Genomic DNA, 17,903 nt, shown 5'->3' with positions numbered 1-17,903 from the left:
CGACAACATATGTATTAGTTTATATTCATGATCAATAAAGATGATATTCATCCACAGCATGTCTTGTCATGACTTTCAACGAGTTGTTTTCACGAAACAAAAAGCAAAATGGCTGAAAACATGCCGGAGCATCCCGGCCGAGAGCAAAATAGCTGAAAAGACGCTTGAGCCCGCCGATGAGGGTAGCTAAAAGCTAACACCCGAAACAAAAAGCAAAATGGCTGAAAACATGCCTGAGCATCCCGACCGAGAGGAAAATAGCTAAAAAGACGCTTGAGCCCGCTGATGAGGGTAGCTAAAAGCTAACACCCGAAACAAAAAGCAAAATGGCTGAAAACATGCCTGAGCATCCCGGCCGAGAGCAAAATAGCTGAAAAGACGCTTGAGCCCGCCGATGAGGGTAGCTAAAAGCTAACACCCAAAACAAAAAGCAAAATGGCTGAAAACATGCCTGAGCATCCCGGCCAAGAGCAAAATAGCTAAAAAGACGCTTGAGCCCACAGATGAGGATAGCTAAAAGCTAACACCCGAAACAAAAAGCAAAATGGCTGAAAACATGCCTGAGCATCCCGGCCAAGAGGAAAATAGCTGAAAAGACGCTTGAGCCCGCCGATGAGGGTAGCTAAAAGCTAACACCCGAAACAAAAAGCAAAATGGCTGAAAACATGCCTGAGCATCCCGGCCGAGAGCAAAATAGCTGAAAAGACGCTTGAGCCCGCCGATGAGGGTAGCTAAAAGCTAACACCCAAAACAAAAAGCAAAATGGCAGAAAACATGCCTGAGCATCCCGGCTGAGAGCAAAATAGTTGAAAAGATGCTTGAGCCCGCCGATGAGGGTAGCTAAAAGCTAACTCCTAAAACTAGTCGACCGAAATTAAGCTTAAAAAGACCCTCTAGCTCTTCGTTCCGAAAAGCAAGAGGCTCAGGGGCTACATCCAGATAGGAATACTTTTTCCTTAGAAAAGCACAAGCGCCACTCAAGAAAGCACTCGGATGCCAAAGTTTGTCAAGACAACATTCTATGCTGAGTCGTTTTACATAGCGCAGACGAAAGGTTGTCAACACAAAGATCTACATCTAACAAGTCATAGCACGGACAAAGCACTCGACGGATCACAAAAGAGGAAGAAAAGAAAAGTACTCGACAAATCGAGGGATTTCGTCAGGATAACGCACAGAGTTGTTTACAGAGCAGAGACGAAAATGGGACAAAGTACTCAGCAAGTCAAGTAACTCCGACCACATCCAGGCAAAGAATACATCAACAAAAATAAAGAATCTTCATTTGAAGAGGAGTGTAATATTACAAGAGGCTAGTCAATTGGATCAGGCATTGTCATCAGGAAGGGAAATATCAATATTAAGACTGTCTACAACCCTACTGGCTAAACCTTTGACCTCAGGCTCCATCCTCTCAACAGCATCAAGGTATTCTTGGCTATCAGCTTCCCCTGCTATCTTGGACAGAGGCGCCTCTGGAGCAAGGACCCGGACCTGGGCCAGCACATTCTTGGTACATACTTAAGTGCACTTCTTCGCGAACTCTTGGAAATGAGTCAGAATCCAAGGAATGAACTGAGCCCAAGATTGCCCGTCATCCGCTGGAGTCCGGAGAACATCAGCTGTTGAACGAAAGGATTTCCACAAAATGTTCCAATTTTCAGTAGCCGTCGCTAGCTTCCCAGACAAGTCTTCAATAGTTTTTTGGGCCTGCACAAAATCTTTATCAGCTCCACGCCTGATCAACTTAGCAAGTGCAAGTTCTTCTTCAGCATGAGTAATTACCTCCTCAGCCTTGTTATGACTTGTACGAACAAGAGTCTTCATTTCATCAATGCCCTCCAAGAGCTTTTTTCCTTCAACTCGGAGAGCTGGACAAGACACCAAACAACAAGTCAGCAGGAGGGAAAGGTTTGAATACTGAAAGAAACAAAGAGAACCCGGAATACCTTTACATTCTTTCTTCACGGCTTCCAAGCTCTTCATGGCCTCCGAGTTCTTTGAAGCCTCCTAGATAGCAGCACCTTTCTGTTTCTCCAACTCCTGGGCAACAGTGTCTCTCTGTTTCTCTGCCTCTACCACCCGGGCACGGAGAGCCTTTTCCTCTTTTTGATGCGACTTACGCTCAGTCTCCAACTCGGCCCGGAGGAGGTCAAGGTCAGTCTTCAGAGAACTTACCTCAGAGGACAACTTCTTCTCGGTTTCAGACGAAAAGAAGAAGCCGGTATGGTCATGAGAGAAAGTCTAAACAATTAAAGAAAGAGAAAAATAAGGCGTAATGATGAAGGCAAAACAAATGGCCTAAGAAAGAATCTCAGAAAAACTTACGTGAAGCTTCTCCCCAAAAGAAGTCGCAGAGGACGCCAAGCTCCCCTAGGCTGCGGTCAGCTCCGATAGCCGATGGATGGAATCAAACTATTGCACCACGTCATTGGTAAAAGAGGGACCGCCGAAAGCAAGAGAAGGGGAAGGAGAGGCCGGCTGGGGCAAAGAAGGAACGACCAAAGCAACCTCCCGGGAAGCCAAAGCCAATCCCTCAGAAGGACCCAACGCGACGGCCACAGTCACCTCCGAGGCGGCCAAGTCCACAACTTCGCCAGGTAGCTCCGAAGCCCCCGCAGCAACTTCACCAAAAGCATGTTGCGAGTCCTGAGGCTCGGAACTCAATGGCGACAGCGGAAGATTAAGAGCTAGGGTTTGAAGGCAAAAGAAAGGCAGTAAAGAAAAAGAGGACGAATGGTCTATAAATAAATTTTACAGCATTAGAAACGGCCCACCAGGCCCGTTAAAACACCGTGTGAGAACGCAACGGTCCATTTACCGATGGAGCTAAAACGACGGAGGGCACAAATCCACACAACGGTACAATCCAATGGGCAGATTTCAGACTTATCCATTCAGCACTTCTGTGGAGCCATCAGATAACTGCAAGAACAACCCATCCTCAAAGAAGAAAGGGAGGGTAACTTCTGAAGGAACAAAAGAACCCGGTTCTTGATAAAAAGAACTCAGAAATTCCATAAGCAACACAGCAGGAGAAAGCATGGCAACTAAGAAGGCAAGAATCTTTTTTATTAGAAATGAAATCAAGAAGTACAAGATTACACATCTTACAAGACCCGACAAACTCAGTACTACAACAGGCAAGGTAGCAAAGAGGAACCCGGACACAGCTAGGCTCTGGAACGACTACGTGTTCCAATTTGCTGCTAGGTAGAACAAACCACCCTCGGCTACACTGTTTTCTTCAAAGGACGAACACAGTGCATCCAAGACGGAAATCAGCAGCACAGCAGGAAAGCATGGACCAAAGGAGGCTGGAAGGCATCTGTCTACCCAAGCCCGACATGATGCAGGATCAGGTGTTGATCTGCACTGGACAGTAGCAGGGCAGACAAAGAGCGCCAGCCAAGAACTGCCAGATGAAGGGACGAAGCCCACATCACAAGACTTCCTCCAACTACCGCCACCAACTTCCTGATGCAACGCCACTGCAGGATTAGTCTACCTCTAACCCCTATTACAAGACTTCCTCCAGCTACGACAAGATACACAACAACTACAAGATACGCCCGAGGGCTGCTCAACTTCACAAACTACCATATCCATAACTACAAAGACTTCAGGCCACACAACAGAATGCTCAATGATTCAAAAACAAGCACCATAGGATGGTATTTATAGACCAAAAGAGCGGTGCACATGAACCGGGAGCACCAAAGGTAAAGACCTGACAAAGGAAACAGTGAAAAGATAGAACTCAATGAAAAAGGACTTAGGCGTGAAGGAACAGTGACCAAGGACAAGCATATTTGGAAGGATATACCACCACGGTACAACCCGTCAACAAACAACATTTACACCCAACCAACTCCACACAACTACATCCGATAATAGAAGACTAGCGGAGAGTATGCCAAGGCCATGTAACCGAGTTCTTTCCAAAAAAAACCCGGACGTAAGCTCAGAGGCTGCATGCCGCAAAACTACTCGGATGATGACATAATCTAAGTCTCGGGGACTACTTCACAACACAAATTTTCAAACAACATAAAGATTCAAGACCCTCTAACTTTTTGTTCCAAATAGCAAGAGGCCCAGGGGCTACACTCAGTGAGTGCACTTTTTCTTCGAAAAAGCGCACGTCACCAAAAGACTTCCTCAACGCAGACCACTTCAAGACATTACGACAAAAAGAACCCGGAACGAGCCATATTCGAGTTCTTTTTTATAAAACTTCAATGAACAATCAGAGCAACTTCAAGACAAGATCCTCTAGCTCCTTGTTCCAAATAGCAAGAGGCTTGGGGGCTACAACCAGATGGATGTACTTTTTCTTCAAAAAGCACTCACCACTCGAAGATCCCAAGAAGCGCTACAAGGTTTCACTCCAGAAAGCACTCGGATGACGTTTGTTCCTACTCAACAAGACCTGAAGGAGCAAAACAAGACTTTCAGAGCTCAACCATGAAGTGCTCGGAGGCTTATCGATGCGGGACCCATAGGATACCCCGCAAGGGAGAGAGAAGATCTAGTCTAACTAGGATTTTTCCTATGTAATCTTAGTAGTAGTACTATTCAGTAATCCTACTAGGAACTCTCATTGTAAACCGACTAGGACTCTGGCCTCCTGACTATATAAAGGAGGGCAGGGCTCCTGGGGAAGGGAACAATAGATCACGATTTCTACAACACAATCAATCCAACGCAGAGGCTAACGCCGACTGGACGTAGGGCTATTACTCGACCACAGTCGAGGGCCTAAACCAGGATAAATCGACTGTCTTTTGCATTCACCATCGAGTTCCGCATATGCTGAAGCCTGAACAATACTGCCCCGAGGACCCCCATGGCAGGCTATCGGTGGTAAAACATCGATAGTGGCAGAGAGAGAGCAGTTCAATTCTTAAAGAAGAAGGCATCAATGGGGGCTACAGAGATGAAAAAGGAGTTGAAATTCAAATATGGTATTGACATCCCCTACCAGACAGTGTAGAATGGGACTAGGAGAGCATCTAAAAAGCTTTTTGGTAAGTGGAATGATTCTTTCGATTTGTTGTATAGGATAAAGGCTAAGATAGAACTGAGATCACCTGGTAGTGTGGTAGAGATAGACACTATCACAGATGATGAAGGCAAAGTTAGGTTTAGCAGATTCTTCTATGCATTCAAAGCAAGTATAGATGGTTTTTTGAATGGCTGTAGGCCTTATATCAGTGTAGACTCCACTGCTCTGAATGGGTCCTGGAATGGCCACATGCCAGCAGCCTTAGCTCTAGATGGCCATAACTGGTTGTTTCCTTTAGCATTTGGCTTCTTTGACTCTGAGACAAAAGACAATAGGGTTTGGTTTATGGAACAACTTAGTAAAGCAATTGGACCCATGGAGCACTTAGCAATCTACACAGATGCATGCAAGGGTTTGGAGTCAGCTGTAAAAAGTGTGTTTCCAGATGCAGAGTGGAGAGAATGTTTTAGGCATTTGATAGAGAATATGAAGTACTACACAGGTGATGTGTATGGCAAGAATATGTGGCCTGCAGCTAGAGCATATTCCCCACATAAGTTCAAGTATTTCTTTGACAAAGTGTTGGCAGCTAGTCCAGAGGTGTAGAAATGGCTTGATGAGCACCATCCATTTCTTTGGGCAAGAAGCAAGTTCTCTGCTGATATCAAGTGTGACTACATAAACAACAACCTAGCAGAATCTTAGAATGCTTGGATCAAAGAGCACAAATACCTACCTGTGCACTGCATGGTAGATGCCATTAGAGAGCAGATAATGATCTTGTTTGCCAAAAGAAGGAAGATTTCTATAGCATTGCCTCCTGGTATATTGCCTGCTGTCATCTATCAGCTCAATGCTGCCTCCAGGGGACTAGGTCACATGCATGTTTCCAAAGGCCACCCTACTGAAGCTAAGGTCACTGAGCTATACAAAGATGAAGAAATTAGAAGGCATGTTGTGTACTTACCTCAGAAAATTTGCACTTGTAAGCAGTGGCAACTAACTGGTAAACCATGTCCACATGCACTGACAGTTATCACCAGCATGAGGAACCCTGACATGGGATCCTTTGTGGACAACTATTATTCTGTGGCCAAGTTTCAAGCAGCATATGCAGGTATAATTCCAAGCATCACTGATAGGAATCAATGGCCTGAGGTGGCCAAGGGGTACAAAGTCCACCCTCCACTACAGAAAAAGAAAGAGCCTAGAAGATTGAGGAAAAATAGGATGAAACCAGTAAGGGAGACAGGAAGCAAAGCAACTAGGCAAGTTAGGTGCCCAAACTGTAAAGAGTATGGTCACAGGGCTAGTAGCTGGAAGTGTCCCCACACTGGAACAAAGAAAAGGTGCCTTCTAACTGTGATTTACTTGTTTTTGTTTTTTTGTAAATGATAACCACTGACCCTACACTTTGTAGGAAGAGAGCAAGTAAGAAGAAACCAGCCAAGGTTGGGAGGAAGAAGGCCAAGACATCTCATGGTGATGAAGCACTAACTCCAAGAACAAGAGCAGCATTGGCAAGAGAAGCATCAGCAAAAGCTAAGAGGGAGGCCCTGGAAGCACAAATGAAGGCAGAACCAGCAAGGGAACTAGCAGAAGCAGCAGCAAGGGAGGAAATGGAAGCTACAAGAAATGAATTTGCAGCAGCAAGGGAAGAAAAAAGAGGCCTGGAACTAATGGCTTTGGAAGCTGTTCTACCAGAAACACCAATTAGAAGGTACTCATTTCATCTTCTTTAAGATGGTTAATTGAAACTATGCTGGTAACTAAATATGTTTTTCCTATAATAGGGCACTGTTTGCATAAGATGAAGTCCAACCTGAGCCTGTGAAGAAAATTACACCAAGGAGGAAGCAGTTAGCAACTAAAGTGAAGAAAACTCCACCACCTAAGAAGAATGGAGAGAAGGACAAGGGGAAGGGCAAGGCCAAGGCCAAATGACCATGGATGGTCTTTTATGCAATGATCTGGAACTTTTGTGTTCAATGGCATGTAATTTATGTTATGTACTTAAATGGGCACAGAAACAGTAAGCATGGTGCCCTTATTTTGGTAGTGAAGAACATCTCAGTTATGTGATGGCAATCCAGCCCCTATTTGAATGTCAAGAACATCTTATTTATGTAATGTAATGGCAAACAATTAGCCCCTATTTCAATGTCAGCTTGCAGTTGCTCTTTTTCATTACAAGTTGGTTGTAACTACTCATTCACTAAAAACAACTCCAACTGCTCATTCATTTGAAACTGAGAATGCACAATTCCAACTGCTCATTCATTCAAGCATACTGGACAACCAATTTCATTGAAATAAAAGGGTTCATTGTCATACAAAGTCACTACATCAGGTCATCATAGATTTGAAAACTACTCCAAACACAACAACCACAAGACAAACAATGACATAGTTCATTTTTGACATCATCTTCTCAAGCTTCTTCTCCGGTGCCTCAGTCTTCAGGTCCTTCAAGCCCTCCACCCCCAGATGGGCGCCTTCACTGTGCTCTTCTCCTCCCTCCTCCACCAGTTCCTCAATCTCCTCGCAGCAGATCCTGATGATCTTCTTGTCGACCAATTCATCGAAATATGCCTTCTGGAACCTATAGAAGCTACAGAGCTGCGGATTGTGCAAAAAAAAAGAAATAAATAAGACAAGCTGGGCTAGAATGAAGGAAAAGGGAAAATCACCAAAACTCACCCTGTTTCTAGGGCATTTGAAGAAGTTGCGGCCCTTGTTTCGAGTGTCCTGCACCACGCGAAGCTCAATCAAACGAGCGAGCTTGCAATCGGGGCAGACAATCAAGGGGAGCCCTGTTTCCGTACCAACCGGATAGGCCACAAACCTAGCGACCGCAGAACTCAGCCTCCTCGCCGGCCTACTCGAGCTGGATGACTCCACCCTATGCGACATGGTTGCCGTCCATGGTGGCCATGGAGGTGGAGACGAGCAGGATGGGGGCGGCGAGCGGGCAGAGAAAGGAGGCGGCGGCGAACGAAATGGGGAGGGGGAAAAGGGAGAGGGCAACGACGTGTCTAATTGAAAGATAGCCGGGGGCAGCGGGGTCATTTTCCATGCCGGTGCCAGCGTGTCAGCACGAGCTGGCGTGCCACATATGCGAAAGTGGTAAAAATGAAAGGAGCGCGAACTAAAACGGCTAAATTTGTAAGCGTCATTCTAAGAGTGCGATTCTTGTAAGTAGCGATCATAATAATGGTAAATATGTAAAAAGCCCCCTTGACGGTCGGGGCGCCTTAGTCTGCACAGAGGAGCCAAGAGTGAGCGGAGGTGCGGGGTCGGGCCGATGGGGACGGAAGCTGAGATGAGTGCAGGCCGGAGGCAACGGTACGGCCGTGCGTGGCTACGGTCGACGCCCAGGAGCAATCGCTAGTCGCCGCTGGCGGGGAACTGGTGAGGGTGGCATCGCTGACTCGATTCGGCGCCCTCCTAGCGCCAGGGGGCGGAGGGTGGAGACGCCGCAGGCGGTCGACTCCCGATCCCATCGAACCTCGATAGCGGCAGTTGGGTTTGCCGCATGCCTGATTCTGGCTGGGAGCCTGGGAAGGCCGGGGACGGGGAAGACCATTGCCGGTGGCTCGGCGCTTGGAGAGTGCTGCGGTAGTCGGGTGATGCCGGCCGAGAGAGCGCTCCAATAGCCTTTTGGTGCTTTTTTTTAATTACCGGATAAATGCCTATGCGTTGCAGAAAAAAAAGAATTTGAATTCTATTTCAAATTATTGTTTATAATGCACAGCAATTTTAATAAGCTATAAATGGCTTTTATTGAAACCTTTTGTAGAATCAAGTAATGTAATTAATCTTCTCTTCAGTGACATGCTAAGTCGAAGCTTGTCACCCCATGTTGACCGGCAACAACGTGGGCCAGTGGCAGCAGGACAGCAAGCAGCAGCCAGTGGTGATCTTCACGGGGTGCAAGGCGGGACCTAGCACGAGTACTGACAAGCCTTCATGGCTCTCGGCTGCCGCGTGGTGGCCATCGACGTCCGTGACCGAGTCACGGCCTTGCGCGCCACGTGCCTGGCGAAGATGCCGGCGTCCGTGGCCTTCCTCGTCATGCCGCGCCAGCACGTCGCGGACGGCGGCACCGACGCTGGCGGCGGAGGTGACGTCGAGCTAGAGCGCCTCTTGTGGACGGCGTGCCAGCGAGGTCAGCGACCAGGCCGAGGTGATGCCCTCGCTGAAGTAGCTATTGCTGTTGTCGACGTAGTAGACGCCGTCCCCGTCCTCCCAGCGCCAGGCAAAGCAGAGTAGTAGCCGGTCGTCTCCATGGCGATGCGCTAGGCATGCTTGGGCAAAGCATAGCTGCCATGGAATGAATCTGTGTCGGAAAATAATTCGTATTGTGGGGTGGACGCGGCGGAGGCGAGCGTGCGAGGCGGGGCGGTTTTTTTAACGTAGAGTAGCCGAGTAGGAGACGAGACCGATCCTTATGGGCGTGATAGGTTGCCCGAACCAGGACGTATCCTGCATCTCTCTGTGCATTTGCGTCGTATTTGGTTGTCCTGTTTACACCTTTTGTCTGTCTCTTTTCATTCGTTTTTCTATCCCGCACGTCTCCTTTCCTTATGATGCGGGATGACTTAATTCACCTAAGATGCAGGGACCCATGCGTTAGGCATAAAAAAAAACTGATGCATGCATGCAACCAAACACAATCCCGTCTCGTACTAGACCAACAGCAAAGACAATTAAACACGACCACCTACACAAGCTCAATCTAGCTTCTTTGGTCCTGCATAGCCTGGCCATCCTGGCTCAAGGCTGGTCTCCAACCAATCACGCCCTATTTATCTGAGGCCCTGTTTGTTGGACAGAAATCCAGTAACTTAGCTACAGCAAGTCACAACATAACTTGCGACCCTTCATCCACTGTCCAAGTACATCCAAAGGCTCACATCACTTGCAACTAAAATAGAAATATCTATCCAATTTTGCGGACGCGGGAGCGACGGCCACATTCCCGCGCGGCCGCGCCGGACTCACGTCGTCCTGACTCCTGCGACCCCGTTGGTCTCGCGCGCCACCGCAGGCCTTGCCGCTGCCGGCCTCCCCCACGCCTGTGACCGTCCTAGACTCGCGCGTGGACATCGGGGGCGGCCACGCCGGACTCACGCCGTCCTACGACCCGCCGACCCCACTAGTCTCGCGCGCCGCCGTGGGCCTTGCCCGTGGCTGCCGGCCTCCCGCGCGCTGTCCCCGCGACACCGCTGGCCTCCCGCGCCGCCGTGGGCGTCGTCTCTAGCCTCCCGTGACCCCGCTGGCCTCCCGTGCCGCCGCAGGCCTCCTCGCGTGTTGCCGGCAGCCCGTGGTGTTGTCGCAGTGCCACAGGCCTCCTCCTGTGCCGCCGCCGTGGGAGATGAATCCTCTGCCGACCACAAAAGCTCAGTAAGGGTTCTTATCTTTGCTATTTACTAATGCAAAATAGAACGAAGTCATATACAAGAATGCTTCCAAATTTAAGATTTAGTGAACCAAGAAAGGTTACATTGCTTGATTTGGTTATAGGACTATTAGGTGCTTTAGCTTTTTTGCACCGTAGTATTACAGAACTAGTGGAATTAGAATTTTCATACACATATGTCCATTGTTTGGGTTACAAAACTAGTTGATGCCTGGGTTTTGCGAGTTGTGAAAGTTCAGAATCTGAGTTGTGGAAGTTTGAAATCTGAGTTGTGGAAGAGAATGGCAGAATCTGATAAGATACCTGAAATTGGTTTGAGCTTCAGAAATCCAGATGAGGCTTGGCAATTCGGGGTGGCCTATGGTGGGCGTACAGGCTTTGACGTGAGAAAAAGGTACACAAATATAAGCAAATTCGAACGTCAAGTCACTTCATGCAGATATGTATGTGCCAATGAAGGTTATCGAAGAAAAGGGCAAACTGATCATGTGTATAAGTGTTTTAGAGCTGAAACAAAAACTACTTGCAAAGCTCGGATGGCTATTTCATTGGATAGAGAGAAAGGAAATTATCGGTGAAGTTAGGGATAAAAACAAATCGGATACGGACGGATATCACCAATATTACATTTGTTTTCATATTTCTGTCCGGATTCGGATTCGAATACGAATAGTGTCAACTATGTCGGATAGGATACGATTGGATATCGACATAATAAATATGTGATTTGAGTATTCGGATACGGATACGGTATCGGATGTTGGATATCTTGACTCGGATACGGACAGATCTCAACTCCTCTAAACGGATTCGGTTTTAAATACGGTCGGAAAATAACTATACCATTTTCATCCCCTGGTGAAGTCCAGCACGCTGTCAGCCAGCAGGGCCCATGCGCCTCGCGAGTGCCGTCGCGCAGAAAGCTGGAGCAAGCTTTCTCGTGCTCCACGGTCCACATCGAACAGCAGCAAGAGGCCGTAGGCATGCTGCTGCCCAGCCACATCCACCCACTTCGGCTCCTGTGCCTAGCCCCTAGCATGTGTGTAGCCCCTACAATGGTCGTATATATGATGCAGATTTATTCTTTTAGTTATGTCTTATTAGACTATATTTTACTATATCTGTTTGAACGTAAGTTCTATATTCAATTGATGTAAATTAATTATTCGTAAATGAGAATAATTAAAATTACTCAAACAATTATCTGATTATTTTTTTAGCTTTTTTATTTTATGTATGTTTTATTTGGTTGAATTTGCATTTCTTTAATTTATATTTGAATTTCTTCCGATTTTCCTTCCATACAAGTGATCTGGTAACTTTTCTTTTATTTTTATTTGCAATTTGTATTTTTTATCTGTTTTCCCTTTTGAATTTATTCAATTTGCATTTCATAAAAATAATCTGTGAAATTGTATTTTATCTAGTTCATTGGATTTGGATCTTGTGGTTTTTGCATATCGGGTGATTGATGACTTCAAATCACTCGATTCTGTCTTCTTTGCATAATCAAGTGATTTTTAGCCCTTGTTCACTCGGGTGACAGGAGGCCACAAATCACCTGAGTCTGCAGTAGACAGACTCAAAACTTATTAGTCCCATCTTGCTTCAACATCGTACTTTCAGTAATGAGAATGCTACGCTTAGGGCGTCCGACGCCCTAGCCAGAATCGAATGGCTTATCCACCATCAAAACACATCCTCGTACGAATAAAAAAATCCCGCGCCATGCTTATCTGCACGCCGCTTCCTTCCTATGCATCCAGCACAGTCGTATCCTCTCCCCTGCTCTCGTTTCACAAACACAACATTATCCTCTCCCTTGTTGCTTCAATCTCCTCCCATCGATGCCAGCGCCTAAGTTGACAAAATTGGCGACGCGGAGGAGAAGGGACTCGCCTCGCGACTCGCGCTCGTGCTCAAGATGCGCAACCATCGGAGAGCGCGGCAAAGGATCCGACGGACGGCGGATGGTTCGATGACGGTGGGGCCTATGCGACATCACTTTTTGCCCCAGTCTGGCCTGAATCTGTGCAGGAGCTCATCGGTGGCCGCATAGTCGCCCATCCGCAGCTCCGTGCCGGCGTCGAGCTCCGCGTCGACGAGCCTCCATTCGTCCAAGCAACAAGTACATGCTACGCTGAAAAGCGTATGTTGCAAGCTTATGTTTCAAGTGTTTCAGATGTTTCATAGATATGTTGTAAGTGTTTCATATGGATGTTGCAAAAGTAGATCGTGATGTTGCATATGTTGCAATGGTTGTACACGTATATTGCAAGCTTCTATTCCCAATGTTTCATCTGTTTTGCAGATGTATGTTGCAAGTGTATTTCTTTAAATATTGCATATGTTTCACACACATGTTGAACTGTTTTATCTGGATGTTGCGTATGTTTTTTCAATGGTTTCGAGTATTTTTCAGGTGTGTTTTACAAGTGTTTTAATGCATGTTTCAAGTGTTTTATCTGCCTTCAGACGTATATTGCAAGTGTTGCATCTCCCTCCTCACCTTCTTCTACTTCGCCTCGGTGTTTCCACCTCCTTCCGACGTCGGTTGGGCATTCGTCACCCCCTCCACCTCTTCTCGATGCTGGTAATGTTAGGGGGTGGCGTGGGCCCCGCTTGGGCGCATGAAACGGCGTGGGAAAAGCACTGCAGGCGCGGTCGTTCGGATGTTCGGACGCTAGCAAGCCCCTTTCAGTAAATAAAAAATTTACTGCATCTTAAGGCCACTCAATGTAAATTATATTGTTATGATAGTATTTGAGAGGAATATTTGCACAAATTTTCTTTGTATAATACATTACACTTACACGTAATCCTCTAAATTAAGCTCGCCCTTTCATTAGCCTCGAGGGCATGCATAGCTCTTATATATGTTTCTTCCTCGTGTTATCCACGACGACACAACAACACGCCTGTGCTGCTGTACCACGCGTGCGCGCACCCACACGATCACACAATGACACAAGTCCGAAAAACCTGCACGCTTGCCTATCTCCCTCGTCTCATGCACGCGTCCGGCGTGACAGACAGTGCCGGCTGGCTTGTCGGCCGCCGCCGTCGTGTAAGAGGACGACGCGCGCCGCCGTCCTAGTTCCTCAGACGCAAAGGAGACCGTCCTGGTCATCTGCAGCCAGTGCGAGACTGCAAGCGGTAGATTGCGCGTCCAAGAGGTGCGGCGGAAGAAGGGGATGGCCGCTGGACGAGCGGCGGGCATGGTGGTGGCGTCGGCGGCGGTGCTGCTGCTCGCGGGCGGCGCGTACGTGGACTGCTACGACGACTGCTTCAACGACTGCATGTCCAGGATCGTTGGCCGACCACCACCCGTTGGACAAGAAGCAGCAGGACGCTGCTGTCCGGCCGGTGGCGTTGCCCGACCACCCCTTCCACGAGACGCACGGCGCCGTCGAGCCGGCAGGGGAGCCGGATCCAGGCCACGTCGTCCGTCCGGCAGGTGTCCCCGTCCTCCCCTGAACGTTGCCGGAGCGAGAGCGATGCTAGCTGTGTGTGCTCGTGGCGCCGGTATGTTAAGCACTAGAGCAAGTGTGTCATGTGTCAAATGTATATGCATGCCTTAATTATCTCACGTTTATGCAAGGGTATCAGTGTCAATTTGATGAGTGATTGTCATCTTCGAATAGACCGAGGAATGCATACGGCAGAGGTTTGCTCTGAAAGTGCACCAAGGGTGCCAGTGGGCGGTGGCGATACAAACTCATGTCCTAAATTGGAGCAAGAAAATGAAGACAAATTATCATCGATACATATTCACTAAATTTTTAGAGTTTTCATATTCACTAAATTCATACGAATTAAGTATGAATTCTTTGTGAACAAAGACATTTGCTCCGGCTTGAAAAGATATTACAAACTTGTCTAGTAATTAGTAATAGACAGTTGATGCATAGATGTTAGATGAGCTGAAGTTACCGGGCCCCATGAAGCAAAGCCTGCACATCGGGTCTTTAGTCCATCCCTTCTTTTGCGGTTATAAAATTCTACACAAGCAAGGTATTTGAGCTGATCCTGATCAAACTCTGCTCAAGCAAAGTCCAAGTGAAAACCTTGCATTTCAAATCTGATTGAGCTCTCCAAGTTGAGGTTATCTTTAATTTGAATATTTGAGCTACTGGTGAATTGAATACGGCCGTCCACCTCTAAAGTACTCCCTCCATTCCAAATTACAAGTCATTCTAATTTTCTTGGAGAGTTAAAGCACCTCAAGTTTGACCACAATTATAAAGATAATTACAAATATTTATGATATCAAATAGATATACTATAATAATATAATTAATAGAGAATATAATGTATTTGGTATCATAAATGTTATTATGTTATTATATATATTTAATCAAACTTGAGATGTTTTGATTCTCCAAAAAAGTTGGAATGACTTATAATTTGGGATGAGTATCTGAGATCCTCTATGGCTTTATCTGTTCACCTTGTTGTATGGCGTCGAGTCTGTTCCGAAGTGCCAAATTGCTTAATCTCTATGGTGGACTGCAAGGGGACGGCGTGGTTTGGCAAATAAAGTGGGTGTAATGCTTTCTGGATCAGTTTAAGACACAAATATTTGGGCTTCTGAAGCTATCTGCTGCTGCATGTGTTGGCAACAACTAGACACAACCAAACATAACAGATGAACAAACAAACATTTGCACATATTCGTATATACATACTTCATACTACAAGCATGCAAAAAATAGTACTTGCAGTTGGATCATATCAGATATTTGAAAGAAAAAAACATAACCTGGTACTGTAAGTCTGAGCAAAACTTTCTAAGAAATCATAATGTCAATGACTCTTGACTGATGATTCTTTTTAGCCCAAGGTGCGGCCATTGTGATCTGGACACCCATAGACAACAACTTTTTCTTTCTTTCAATCCATAAACCTATGTGCGCAACATCCTCTGCTCAGCATATAGAACTAAGACCTGACAGCAGACTATCTATGAACATTGAATAGTCTTGATTGAGGATCCAATTTTAGATGCTTCCCTGCCATACTTGTTGAGTCATCTTCAGTGGCAGCCCCGTCTTTCTTCATATGCATAGCTTTCACTAGTATCTTGGTCCTAGGTTCTGGAATCATACCTCTAGACTTCATTGTTGTGTAGTACTGCAGAGCTTCATCGATCTTGCCTTGGGAATGAAGACCATGAACCATTATAGTAAATGACCGTTGATCTGGGCCTGACCCACTCCTCTCCATCTCATCCCATACCTGTTGCACCCCCTTCTCATATTTCCAGTTGATATAAAGGTTCAATATTAAGTTATATGTATCAGAATCCAATTTACAGCCGATTTGCTCCATCCTCTGCATCAAAGCAATGACATCTTTAGGTTTTTCAGTTGTCTTCAGAATGTAGGAGAATGTCCTATTGTTTGGAGAGCAGCCCTTTGCTTCCATTTCATCCAAAAGTTCATAAACTTTTTCCATCCTTTTTATCTTACATAAGTATTTTATCAAAGTGTTGTAGGTAGCCACATCGGCTTGACAAAGCCGGTCATTCATCTCACCAAAAATCTCAAGTGCTTCTGGAATTCGTTTCTTGAAGCACAGCTGGTCAATGATACAATTGCAAATCGCGACATCAGGATTAATCCCTTTCTCCCACATACTTTTGAACAGCTTCACCGCGGCACTAATTCTGCCATTTTTGGCCAGTGCGTTTAGGAATGTACCATATGTGAACAGGTCTCGTTCAACCTTGGATGCAATGATATCATTCCAAACCCTTAGAGCGTCTCTCCAGCTTCCCTTGACACACCAACCGTTTAGTATAATGTTCCAGCTCTTTGTGACATGCGGGAACTCATCTTTCTTCTCACGGAACAGTGCCTCCGCCTCCTCGACATGCTTATACCGGCACAGCGACATCAGGAGTATCTGGAACCCGACCAAGTCGAGCTCAAACCCGTAATCCTTCCTCAGGTAGAACACCTCTATCGCCTTGTGCACCTTGTGCGCACCCGCGTACCGGTTCAACAGCACGGCGAACATCTTATTCGTCACAACCACCACACGCCGCTCCTCAGGAATCTCGTCAAACAGCTGCCTCATGTGCCTGACCTTCTTCATCCGCCCAAGAATGTCCAGCATCTCAGTGTAGGCCCTCGACCCGTGGGCATACTCCGGCAGGGTTGCCGCCCAGTTGAAGAACGCCAGGGAGACCTGCCAGTTGGACCGCTGCTTCTGGAGGACCGTGAGGATAATATCCTCATCCATGTGGACCGTGAACCGACGAAGAGCATCGCTGAGATCAGCGTTGTCAGCATTATTGGTGGACTTGAGAACCTCCAGTACTTCGCTGGCGTAGGCGTCCGTGAGACGATCTGACATGCCGGCAGTGGCGTGGCAGAACCTTGGTGACCCAAGAAGGTTTCCACTCTGAACAACAACCTGGCGAAACGGTGGAGACAAGCCCACCGAAGGCAAGAACCCCTCCGCGGCATTGCGTCGAACGGTTGGTGTGCAGTGCGAGGCAAGAACGCCGAGCCTCTTGAGATCTGCGCATGAAACACCGGCATCAGCAGCGAGTTAGTCAACGTCACGAGAAACCAAAAATAGGATTTCTTTTTTTTCTCCGCTGTTGAATAGAGGATTCCATCGCACTCGTTGGAGAGTAGAGCTTCTTCGGGCAATGAGAAGAGGAAGGCGGTGGACACGATGCGTACCGGAGAGGGGATTGCTGAACCTGCAGGCGGCGGCGAGGATCGCGGACTCAAGCCGCGGCGGCGGCATCGTGCTACAGGAGTACCAACGGTACCGCCGCGGCGAGGGCCAATTGAACAGTACAGGTACACTTCCAGTTCCAGACAGTCAAATCGATGGAGGCCACAGGCACGGGTGCCGGCGGAGGTGGCGGCCTCGAGAATAGAGTTGCCGGAGTTGGCGTGGCGCTTTTCCGCAGACTGGAGCAGGCCACGGCGCCGCGCGGGCAGCGTGCCGTCGGCGCGTGCGTGCGTCTCAGTTGTCGAGCGGACGGACGGCGCTGGCCACTAGGCGAGGGCGAGGGCGGAGGGCGGAGGGCGGCGCGCAGTCAGCAGTCGCAGTATCACAGAGGAGAAGGATGGGAAGAGGGGAGCTCTCGCTTTGCTCGGCTATCCGGCTCGGGCCTCGGGTCCAAGATTTATGGGCCGGCCCGCGACAGGCGATCTCGCATGCTGAACTGTGACGTACACAGCCCACCAGAGGTCCAGTGAAGGTGGGGGCCCACGAAGCCTGACTTGCGGAGCCAGAGCAGGCAAGTTTTTTTTTTAAGACATCACTGGAGGGGTGAGAGCCCCACCTGAATGGATTTTCCATTGATTCCGGCGAGCCGGTGGATGGAGGGTGCCAAGGCACCTACAGGGTCAAGGACCCGTAGTCATATTTAGATTACAAATGAGGAGGTAGGAGAGCTTAGTTCGTTACAAACATTGCGCACCACTTGTCAACTATCCATCGATCTTC

The 17,903-nt window shown here is 47.5% G+C and overlaps 1 protein-coding gene and 2 pseudogenes across 1 annotated transcript; 2 read left to right on the top strand and 1 right to left on the bottom strand.

The window, feature by feature from the left end:
- Window positions 1-4,924: 4,924 nt before the first annotated feature.
- Window positions 4,925-6,952, top strand: LOC136460281 (uncharacterized; annotated as a pseudogene).
- A 6,572-nt stretch (window positions 6,953-13,524) lies between these two features.
- Window positions 13,525-14,045, top strand: LOC136461778 (uncharacterized; annotated as a pseudogene).
- A 1,042-nt stretch (window positions 14,046-15,087) lies between these two features.
- LOC136461757 (putative pentatricopeptide repeat-containing protein At3g15200) lies at window positions 15,088-17,408 on the bottom strand. The gene is made up of 2 exons (XM_066461064.1): window positions 17,126-17,408; window positions 15,088-16,957 (listed from the first exon to the last, which is right to left on the bottom strand). The coding sequence occupies exons 1-2, from the start codon at window positions 17,190-17,192 to the stop codon at window positions 15,390-15,392; spliced, it is 1,635 nt and encodes a 544-aa protein (XP_066317161.1). The 5' UTR covers window positions 17,193-17,408; the 3' UTR covers window positions 15,088-15,389.
- Window positions 17,409-17,903: the final 495 nt, after the last annotated feature.

This window comes from Miscanthus floridulus, chromosome 6, assembly GCF_019320115.1.
Source record: "Miscanthus floridulus cultivar M001 chromosome 6, ASM1932011v1, whole genome shotgun sequence".
Classification (NCBI taxonomy): Eukaryota; Viridiplantae; Streptophyta; class Magnoliopsida; order Poales; family Poaceae; genus Miscanthus; species Miscanthus floridulus.
This window is presented reverse-complemented; position numbering and strand designations above follow the sequence as displayed.

Bases quoted from the DNA above. Each gene is read 5' to 3' on its own strand.
- LOC136461757 (XM_066461064.1), bottom strand. From the start codon at position 17,192: ATGCCGCCGCCGCGGCTTGAGTCCGCGATCCTCGCCGCCGCCTGCAGG. The intron at 16,958-17,125 runs GTACGCATCGTG...TTTCATGCGCAG, and splicing joins GTTCAGCAATCCCCTCTCCG to ATCTCAAGAGGCTCGGCGTT.